The 11,541-nt window shown below is 37.1% G+C and overlaps 1 protein-coding gene across 2 annotated transcripts; it reads left to right on the forward strand.

The window, feature by feature from the left end:
* Window positions 1–921: 921 nt before the first annotated feature.
* LOC107146178 (probable G-protein coupled receptor 141) lies at window positions 922–10,923 on the forward strand. 2 transcript variants are annotated; one of them, XR_007341703.1, is made up of 4 exons: window positions 922–1,275; window positions 2,196–2,312; window positions 3,741–7,903; window positions 10,490–10,923. XR_007341703.1 is itself a non-coding variant. In XM_048786472.1 (3 exons), exon 3 carries the CDS (start codon window positions 3,773–3,775, stop codon window positions 4,658–4,660), a length of 888 nt encoding a protein of 295 aa, XP_048642429.1. In that variant the 5' UTR covers window positions 922–1,275; window positions 2,196–2,312; window positions 3,741–3,772; the 3' UTR covers window positions 4,661–10,923. The 2 variants fall into 2 exon arrangements, 1 of the variants encoding a protein (XP_048642429.1); XM_048786472.1 differs by having other exon boundaries at window positions 3,741–10,923.
* The last annotated feature ends 618 nt before the right edge of the window (window positions 10,924–11,541 follow it).

The raw sequence follows: 11,541 nt of genomic DNA on the forward strand, positions 1-11,541 counted from the left end.
GCATGGTTTCTATGGGAACCTACTTTATCCTGCAGATTCCAGGAACACATTTTATCTGAAAAATAAGGACTGTCAGATAATATGTCCAAATCCAAGCCTATAATTCAGATTTTATATTTTTTGAATTAATTTGATTTAAGAAGAGATGTTTAAAATTGGTTGAAAAATTGGTCCCATATGAAATTTTTCCAGCTGAGTCGAGTTGGTACAAATTTGCCTTTCGTAATAAGAGTGGAAATTTTACCTTTCTTGGAGAGTTCTTCTTGAAATAATTAAGCATATGGCCCCATTACATTTAGATTCTGTTGTTTTATGTCTGTGGCCACAAGCACTGTTGGATGATCAGGTAGCAGATGGCAGAGGTGGGGAGGATAGTTACTCTTTTCCAAAGTAAATGAGAATTTTATCAGTTGGTACCTAAATGCAGGCCATATGAACTTGCATTACAGGTGATCAAGTTTCAGTCCTTTTTAATTTCCTTGGCTGAACAATAACGTTATTCAGGGCTGGGTTGGCCCACAACTGATGAAGGCATATTGGTACCTTGTATCTTTGTGTAGTACAAAACCCTCGTGTTTCCTTAAAATTGTGCTTTGATGTCTTAGGACTGTTAAAAACGACTGTGAAGTTAGGACAGAAAGTGAAAAGGTTCATGTAAGCAAATGAAAGGCATTTGAGAAAAATGAGCCTTCTTTTTGAACTAGAGCATCAAGCTTCAAAAGAACCATATCTCCAAACAGCCCATACAAGGAGAAAAAGGAACTTTTGTGAATTGGAAGTAAGAGGTACAAATATTTTGAGCTTACTCTGAGAATATGAAAGTCACCCAGGAAGTACTTCCTCATACCATTCTTATTCTGAATGTGACCATTTTGGGTAGCACATGAAAGTAGGATGAGAAACAACATTGGAAAAATCCCTTTAAGTGGTTCATTTTAATGAGGGAAATTTTTGCAAATACATCTACGGTAGTGAAAATGAAAGTTTTTACTGATAGGAGTAATTCTGAATCTGCTTCACCTCTAACTATAGAGATAAACATCTGTTTGTGGCTCAGATGGCTTATCTGGGCTCTCCATTTTGGCTGTTAAACTTTGTGCATCCTCAGTCTTAAGCTTGAGCTATACCCTCATCGTCATTTATCCCAGGACTGCTATGGTTACTGGAGTCTTGGTTCTAGCAAACTGCCCTTACTGACTGTCCGGCTGTAGATCACAGCATGCCACAGTGCCTTGAGCCTTCCACCAGAAGCAAGTCATAAAAGAAAAAGAGCAAGTAAGTAATTTGGATAGCTATTAATTTGTGGATAGATTGCCTATCTAAAAATTTCCATATTTGGGTTTAGTGAGGAAAAAAACCCCTAGAATTATGAACTTTTGAAGAATAAGGTTAAGAGGTTCAGTGTGATTGCAAAGGTAAGATCTCAAAGAAAAAGAAAAATGACCGTCACACTTTTCTCTTTCCTGTGAACTTATCTCCATGAATTAAATATCTGTAAGATCACTTAGAGACACATCTAAAAAAATAATGTTCCTTGTGTGCTATGTTTATGAAATATCCTTGTATATGTTGTAAAGGGACATATGATGTTGACATTTTTGACAACAAGTAATATGTCAGAAAATCTAAGTTTCTTTATAGATGATGCAACCTAAATTTTCATAAAAATCTTACAAAGTAAGTACTATCACTTCCATTGTAATAACTGTCCAGTTAAATATCTGTCCCATTATTAGCCAGTTGGTAAGTGGCAGTGCTACCTGTTTTCAAATAGCACACTGTCTTAGCAGGTGTGTCTATTTAAACTATGGAACTGATCAATAATCTAGGCTCTCATTGTTTTTAAATAATTTCAAACTTATGTCTTGTTTGTTTAGACTTTCAGATGACCAAAATTTAATAAAGTAAATTAGTATTTTTGTTGTTTTAAAATTTAATTAGAATTATTGCTTTCCAAAAAAATCTTATAAACATCCTGTTTTATCTGTATGCACTTCTTTAAAAATGCATATTTTTAACATATGAAATTTAAATTGAAGTTGTCATTATGTTTTAAAGTACAATAAAATATTCTTGTAGGTATGACATTTACTAGATCTAATGATGTTTGTATAAACAAAAAATTAATTATTCACTCCAAGAAGATTTACTATGTTGAGATTTGCTCTGTGGAGTAACTTTTCACTCAAACACAGATGATTAAACTCTGCCTCTGGCCATGCGTGCTGAAGATACATGAGGAAATGACATGGATCTTCCAAAGAGAGAAGTTTGAGCTGTTGATGTCTGTGACTCATACTCTCAGAACTAAGGTCTGGAAAAGTTGTGTTTTTTTCTTTCTTTTTTTAATTGCCAGAGATTTATTAAATACTTATGAATGCAGTTATGATTTTTCTATAACCTAACTGTACCTGTCCCTACTTGCAAAAAGGAGAAAGAGGTAAAAAATGCCTTCATCTTGTTTCACCTTCAGAATCATAACATTTATTTGGTTCTTATTTTGTTTTGTTGTTTTCTTTTTCTTTTTTTTTTCAAATTTAAAATTGTCTCAAACACACTGACTCATGGGATTTCTGAAGAACATTCTAATGCTGGGAGTACAGCATTGTCACAGCTAAAGCTACATGAAGCCACAGTGACTCGTGCCCTGTCCTTTAGCACCTAATGGCAGAATTGGCCCTTATGTGCAAAGATGGCAGATTACCAGTGCTCTGTACTGCTTGCTGCAAGATCACTGCTCCTTAAATCCTCACACCAGCAAAACTTAAATAAAAACTAAGCAGATCCATCTTCAAACTCCAGCATCTTACCAACATGTCACATAGCAGTTCAAAAAAAGATCAGGTTTAAGAAGAAGAAAGGGATGTAGGAAATATATATATATTATAGGCTTCTCCTGGATCAAAAGCTGCTCACAGAAAACACTCTAAAATACTTTCTGATACATTTTCTTACAACAATTACACATGATTTATGTAGATTTTCTCTACATTAACCCAAATCAGTTTTTCTCCACATCACCCCAAATTAGTGTGATGGCAGGAAGGATGATCTTTATAAATCTGATCTGAATGCATACTAGGTGTGCACTGATACTCCTTTGATTTTAAACTTTGCTATTTTGTTCATCAAGAATTGTATTAGTTTCGACTTTTAAAATTATTTTGAGCCAGGCATGGTGGCACACATCTGTAATCCCAGTGGCTCAGAAGACTGAGGCAGGAGAATCATGAGTTCAAAGCCAGCCTCAGCAACTTGCCAAGGCCCTAAGCAACATAGAAAATAAAAATAAAAAAGGGCTGTGAATGTGGCTCAGTGGTAAAGCACCCCTGGGCTTAATCCCTGGTTCCAAAAAAACAAAAGAACAAAACTCTATATAGATATAAATAGATATAGATATACATGATATGTATATATATGTAAACTTTATTTTAATTACTAAGATCTTTGACCCTAACTTAAATTTTGCATGTGTGGATACACATAGCTGTTTATAGAATACCTAGGTGCACAGCTCTGAAGTTCACATTCAAACAAACGTAATTTTGTTATTTTATTTCGCTGGATTCTGTTCCTTCAATATGTTTAAATTATTAGGCAGAATCTCTGACAATATGTTTTTGGTACAAAATTTGGGGCTTGTAAATAGTTGTCTGAGATTGCCAAATTCAGTGCTATTAATGCTCAGTTGTTGAATAGTTTTTGTATATACATCATAATTTTGTTAAACTTTGATTTAGGCAATTATGATCTAAGTTCATCGTGACAAAACATGGAGATGATCAATACAACTGCTTTGCCAAATGTCTCAAACATGGACCTCGACCACTGTGATGCATATTGCAGGACGATTCTGATAACACTCTACAGCGTGGTTTTACTGGGAGGCACTATTGGAACAGTTATAATGTCATGCATGATGTTCAAGAGGAATAGTCAGTCAGTGATTGCCACCATCATCTTCAATATCATGGTGCTGCACTCCATCCTCCTGGTCAGCCTTCCGTTCCGCCTCAGCTATTACCTGTCAGTCATCTGGGAGCTGGGAACCTTTGCCTGCCGAGTGGTTAGCAGCATCATATACTGGCATATGTACTTCTCCTTTCTTTTCTATATAGTTATTGTTATATTCCGATTACTCATCTATTTTAAAAAACTCCAGACACAACAATTACAAAAGTACCATGCAGTAGTCTTAAGCATAATTATTTGGATGGTGGGTAGCCTTATTTTTTTGCCAATATTTTTTTTACAATATGGCACAGATCCAAGTTACTCAGAAAAACAGAGATGCTTTGAGTTCTACAGAGATCTCAGCTGCAGGCAAATCATTATCATGAACTACTCTATGATTGTCATTATGATGACAACGGTTGTCATCCTTTTTTTGATACAGATGGCTGTCATCCTTCAGCTGGTGAAGGCTCTCTGGCCTGACATGTGGGCCCATCAAGAATATAGAGCCCAAATTAAGAGTTTTTTCTTTCTCCTAGTAATACTCATCTGTTTCATACCCCACCATGCATTCCGGGTATACTTTATTCAAAATTATTCAGGGAGAGAAGATTCTAAGTTAGTTCTTTACAATGAAATTTGCATTGCTTTAACGACTGTCTGTTGCCTGGACATGCTGTGTTTTATAGGTGAAGTTATCCACTAAACCTTCCTATATCACTTGCTTTGTAATCAGTCTCCCCATAGGGTGACAAAATTGTTTTAGTTGACTGGTATTGCTGTGATTTCAAGATTTTTCAAGCTCCTTGCTCTTACACATCAAATTTAGATTGCTCTTTATCAACATTGGTTTTCTACAAAAAAATAATGATTGATTATTCTCCTTTCTTGAAAGAACAATTATCAGGCCCACATTTACTATAGTGCGTGTTCAATCTTTTAGCACAATACAAATTGACCACACTATCCTTTTTTTTTTTTTTTTCCCAATGTAATACTGACTTCAGCTAAGGTCAGGTGGTAGTACTCTCCAGATATTTGCACTTGCTACAATGCTCTTTCCCTCCATTTCTATTCTTTAAGATCCAGAGAACTTGAAAGTAGGAACTCAATAGTTAAATTGGGCTTTATTCTTTTTTTTTGACGTATAATTTTATTTTATTTTTAAAATTTTTTTCTGCAGTTAAATTGGGCTTTAGAAAAACCTTAATTTATTCAACTTGTGACAGATGCCTCTTGAAAATTACTGATTGCCAGTAAAGCTACAGGCTTTGGTATTCCGAGGAAAGCCTTAGCTGAAAGACAGTAGTCAAGAGGTTTAGAGGAATGACTGGAATTGATGTGGGTCAATGCAGATGCAGACATAGTAGAAACTCTGTAAGTTGAGGCTACTCCCCAGATCTACCTTCCAAAACATGAATCCATTAAGAAGGAAATGAAATATGAAAAGGCAAGAAGAAACCGGACTTAGTCAAAGCATGCCCACAGACTAGTTCAAACCTTTGAGACCATGGGACTTTTTGTATGATTTCTCAAGGCACCCCATACAACAAAGTAGCGTTACATAATTAAAATTAACACTGGTATCAGAGAAGCTCAATAAAAACAACCAAGACAATCAACTTGAATTCTACGTGTATGATATAGAAATTGACATGCACTACTAGTGATGTTATCTTTGAGACTATATTTAATGAACCATATAGCTAAATAAAGCCCTAAGATACAGGACAAAACTGTGTTTAGTAACCATGAACCTTTGGGTGAGATATTTATAATCTCTGTCCTGTTTTTAGTGTTGTAGGGTTCTGATGAAACTGAACAATGTAACAACATGTGTTAAATATTGGAAGAATGCCTGGCATGTGGGTCTCAGAATGATATTACTCCTCTTTCCTAATTCCATGACATCTTTTAGCAAGAAAATTTTAATATAGTTCCTCAAATTACACAAAATGTTGATCCATATAGCAGTATATTTTGAAATCCTAAGATGTTATTGATCAATGTTGACCTTATACTTTATTATTAAATCAATAATTAAATGAATGCTTATTACTATTCTAGCCTATAAGAAATTGCCATTATTATTAATGTAATCATTATACTTCAAATATTATAGTAGAGCTATTTCATAATTCTGTTGTCATAGAACAAGATAAACAGCAGTGTACTTGAATTGCATTTAATCAATGTTTCTAAGGGACATAGTGTGCCTTAAGTACTAATCTCAAGATGAACTGCAATTGACTTATTCAGTGCTCAACTTCCTCATATACTGGAGTCCATGAGTTTATTTTTAATGTCATATGCAGTCCCTTAAAGGGCCTCCAATGATCCATGTCTTCTAATATTCATATTCTTATATAGTCTTCTCCTCCTTCATTGACTTATGAATGGAATAAAGCAGAGAAATGGATGTTATATCCAATGTTAGGTTGTAAAAAAGCTGCAGCTTCCATCTTGGGCACTCTGTCTCTCTTTCTCTCTCTTGGATTGCTTCATTCAGGAGGGACGCCATGCCACGAATCAGGCCTATGGAGAAGCCCAGGTGGCAAAGAATTGAGGTCTCTTAACAGTCATGAGAATGAACTTGGAAACAGATCTTCTGAGTGGGCATGGAGTGAGCACAGAAGTAAATCCTCTCCTGTTGAGCCTCAAGATGACAGCAGCACTGGTTAGCACATTGCTTACTGCCTCAAGAGAGATCCTGAACCCCACCACTTGGCTAAGCTGCTTCTAGATGGATGACTTGGAACTATGAGATAATGAATGCTTGTTTTAAGACTTTATGTTTTGGGATAATATGCTATTTTATGCAGAAATAGAAAAGTAAAATGATAAACCAATTATTTAGGTTGTAGAAGACTGCTACATAAAACCCTGTGCCTGACATTTACAACCCACTTGCTAGTCTGCATCTGCTTCTGTTGTTGGTAATAATGAACACATGCTTGCCTGTTCTCTGATGCAGTCAGAAGTGTGTCTGTGATTGTATTAGAATCTTTATTTTTATCCTGGATGAGAAGGAGTGGGTATACATGAGAATACATGGGTACACCTTGGGGTATTTGGGGTAAATATTGCAAGAGGAACCGTTAGGGGTGAGATAGAATTGTTAATTATGTTGAAATATTGGCTATTGGATTTCCATGTGTGGTTCTTGACTATGAGCAGCACCTATGATCTTGTGTATTACTCTTTGTTGTTATAACAGAGTACCACAGACTAAGTAATTTATAAAGAAAAGAAATTTGTTTATCAGAATTATGGATGTTGGGAAATACAACATCAAGATATCAGCATTTGGTGAAGTCTTCTTGCTCCATCATTTCATGGAAGAAGGCAAAAAGGCAAGAGAGAATGTGAGAGAAAGACAAGGCCATATTTGCTTTTCTAATAAGCCCACTCTCAAGATAACTAACCCACTTTTATGATAATAACATTAATACACTCATGAGGATAGAATCCTCATGATCTAATCATTTATTTTTAGGCCCCAACTTCCAACTATTGCATTGGAAATATATCTCTATCCATTTGAGGGAACACATTCATACCATAGCACCTTATTGAAATGCAAATTCTCAAGTCCCACCTGAGACACACTGATTCAGAAATTCGAGGTGTGAGGCCTAAACATGTGGTTTAACATGCTCTTTCAGTGATTTTGTAGCAGGCTAAAAATATACGTGATGCTGAGGATCAAACCCAGTGCCTCACACATGCCAGGCACAGGCTTTAAGAGATTGTCAACTTTCATATTCTGTTTTGTGAACACTGGATTTTGGAGCCTGAATTACCATAGAAGAAGTCTGTTGGAGAGATTACCTGGAGATGAGACTACATGGAGAAGAGGGGAAGAGCCAGATAAGACCAGTCTTCCAGCCAAAGCATTAGCTATATGAACGAAGCTGTCTTGGACTCTCCATTCCAACCTTGCTGTCACGTGAATATCACCAAGTGACCTCAGTCCATATCACATGGTGCAGAAAAATTGCCCACTCCATCGTATCTAAATTCCCGATCCTAAGATTATAAGATATAATGAAATGGTTTATTCTAGGGATAATTATATAGCAATTAATAATTACCACATATATAATTTAAAATTTTCTAGTTGCCATATTTAAAAATTAGAAACTGTTAAATTAAATTTAAGATTATAATTTATTTAATCCATTTTATTAAAAAATATTACCATTTAAAGACATAGTCAATACGAAACTTTTTGGTGGGATACTTCGCATTATTTTATTCATGAGAAGATTTTCAATCCAGTGTGTATTTAATGCTTGTAGCACATTCTAATTCTCAGAAGTTGTATTTCAATAGCCATACATAGCTCATGGCCACTATACTGGACAATATAGATACAGATCATGCAGAGATTATTTAGAGGTGGGTCTCAGGATCCTTTCCTTATAGGATGCTGGCCCTTTAATCTTTCTGATATTCATTTTCTCCCCTGTGCAATGGGAGTAGAACCTACTTAGAGAGTTGACATGAAAATTATATTGGGTTATATAAGGTACAAATTGACAATGTCCCAGTGTGTATCAAAGACTCTAGAAGTCGATTTTTATCATGCTTACTGTGCTTGTTGGAGATACTGGGAAGAGGACAAGGGATAGAATACTGCAGGATCAGGTGCTCTTCAGCATTCTGGGATGGTTTAGCTTGTATTTTCCAGAAAAACTTTGTTCCTACTTCTGCCTACTTGTTTCTGCATCCTACTAACATCCCTGATCTGTCCGTGAGTTCTGTACTAGAAATAAGTACTGACTTTAAGGGTGGTCCTTCCTTGGGGAAAATTTTCAGACTACATCCCCCTGAGGAATCCTACCTTTAATTTTCTTTGACCCAATCTGTGTGATTTCCATATCAGGTAATCTCTCTTACCTACGTGCATATTTAATTCCCAGGTATTAACACATATTACTCAGTTAAATACAAACAAATACTTTAATAATATTGAAGATGGGGCTGGGATTGCGGTTCAGCGGTAGAATGCTCACCTAGCATGGGCAGGACCTGGGTTCGATTCTCAGCACCACATAGAAATAAAGGCATTGTGTTGTGTCCATCTACAGAAAAAAAAAAAAAAGATTCACTCTCTCTCTAAAAAAATATTGAAGATGGATATTTCAGATATTAATAGGCCTTTGATTGAATAAAAATGTGTGCATTTTTTAAAAACATTTTTTAGCTGTTGATAGACCTTTTATTTATTTATACGTGATGCTGAGGATTGAACCCAGTGCCTCACACATGCCAGGCAAGTGCGCTACCACTGAGCCCCAGCCTCAGCCCCCATACATGTTTTTATTAACAAATTTATAATTGATCCAGGCCCATAGAACCAAGGGACAGAAATGCTTCCTCCTGTGAGTCCACCTACCAGATGGACAGCTGTAGCCACATGTAGATCTGCCCTGTCCTGCCTTCTTTGCTCAAACTCATAATTGGTAATTTATTATCCTACAAAATGGCACAAGATCTCTGATGTCCATACCTAAATGTCTTTTATCCTCCCAGTGTTTGCGGTTCTTGTGACACTAGATCACTGCTGGGTTCCAAGAAGACTGAATAAATGGTCTCCTTTCCAAATTCAAGCAGTACTTCCTTGGATGAGCCCCAAAGCAGTTCTGCTTGGGCCAAGAGTCTCACAGAGTTCTGTTAGCTTTTGGCCTCTATTCCATGTGTAAAATGTCATCAAGCCTCTTGACAAATGGTTTTGAATGTTTCTGATTACGCTTTTTCCAACCATTTGTGTTGCTCCATTTGCCCCACCACATCTGTTCTCCATACTTCTCTGCTCTGCCCTGCTCTGAGCAGTCAGTAGGCTGGCTCCTATGCCAGTCTGGTTTTTTTTTTCTTTTTTTCTTTTCTGCTGTGATCAAAAGACCTGACAAGAAAAATTTAGAGGAGTAAAAGTTTATTTGGGAGCTCACGGTTTTCAGAGGTCTTAGTCAATAGGTAACCAACTCCATTCTTTTGAGCAAGAGTTGAGACAGAACATCATGAGAGAAGAGTGTGGCAGAGGAAAGCAGCTAAGGACACCACTTCAGGAAACAGAGAGGGGAGAGAGAGCTCCCACACACTGGACAAAATATAAACCCCAAAAGCTCATTCCCAAAGTCCCAAAGACTCACCTCCTCCAGCCACAACCTACCTGCCTACAGTCACCTCCCACTCAATCTTTATCAAGGAATCAATGCACTGATTAGATTAAACCTATCATAACCCAGTCATTTCACTTATAAATTTTCTCCCAGTGTCTTATCTAAACCTGAACATCTCTGTTATGGACTTTCTTGCCACTTGGCTTCTTGTTGGTTTTGGCTCCTGGGAGTTATTCTCAGGAGATTACATTTAGAGAAAGAAGTGAAGTTGAGATGTTATTCTCTTTTCCTTCCCTGCTTTGCCCAGTTCAGGTATGTCTTGCATCCCTTCCAAACAACGACCCCTGATGGTGGCCCAGCTCTCACTGGGTCCTGTTAATACCAACAGTTTGTTCTTTCCGTCTCTTCAGACCTTGATGTGCTAGTCTCTGGACACATCATGTCCGTGATGACTTCCCTATCCCTGCCCACACCTCTGAGAAGAGCATCTTCATGAAGTTTATCCATGGAGTTACATTTTATGCTTCAGTTTATCATCGATGGGATTCTATTGAAACAGACTGAAATTAAGAGTCCTTTTGAAATCATGGACAACTTCTTCAGGTTGAACAGCTGCCTACCCTGGGCTGGAGGACACCAAGGAAGCAAATCGCCCCTTCCTCTGGCCTGTCTACCACAGGCAGACTAAATCTGCATAAGTATATTTCGTGCTTTTTGTCCTGGTTTGCTACTACTCCTAAGTTTTTCCAGCTCTCAGAGCCTCCAAAGATGGAAATTTTGAAACAAAAAGTTTCTTTTGTCTTCCTTCAAAGCTGGCTTTGAATAAAACCTATTTTCCTACCAATTTGGCTCTGAACACTTGTGGAGCACTGAACAGCAGAGCCTATCCATAACCTCCATCCCACTGAGTAGTAATAGTAACAGTTGGTAAAACCATTTCCTGTAAAGAAACTGACTGGTCCTTCATAGGAGCTCAAATCCATTCAATTCCACTCCTCGAGACAACGTGGGGGAAGAGAACCAGTTCCATCCTGTCCATTTGCTTGCCCTACCCAACTCAACGGTACTCTTCCCCTTTCCACAAAGCCATCTTGAATGCCAATATATTCAAAGAAATAATGAGATAGGGAGAGGAGGTGGAGGTGTCTGTAGTAATATCAATTTAGTGCTGGATGAAGTTAAACAGCATTTTATACAGATCTTAAAGTGGACTCACCAGCTCGTTCCCATTCTCCTGAGTGAAAGACCATAGGCTTCCATTTTACCCAAAACAACATCATGTCAGAGCACTGAAGAACCTGGCAGGAGGTTTGTGATTCCAGTGCCTCCTTATTCTCATCTCAGTTTCTTTCTAACAAATAGCAGTGCTGTGGCAAGTTTCTCTTTGCCAATACTTTATTGCAAAAAATGTGGCATCTACTTAAACTCTTTCTTGACTCTACTTAAACCCTTTCTCAAACCC

This window comes from Marmota marmota, unplaced genomic scaffold (assembly GCF_001458135.2).
Source record: "Marmota marmota marmota unplaced genomic scaffold, marMar, whole genome shotgun sequence".
In the NCBI taxonomy this organism is placed as follows: Eukaryota; Metazoa; Chordata; class Mammalia; order Rodentia; family Sciuridae; genus Marmota; species Marmota marmota.

Excerpts from the sequence above, each read along its gene's own strand:
- LOC107146178 (XM_048786472.1), top strand. The coding sequence starts at position 3,773 with ATGGAGATGATCAATACAACTGCTTTGCCAAATGTCTCAAACATGGAC.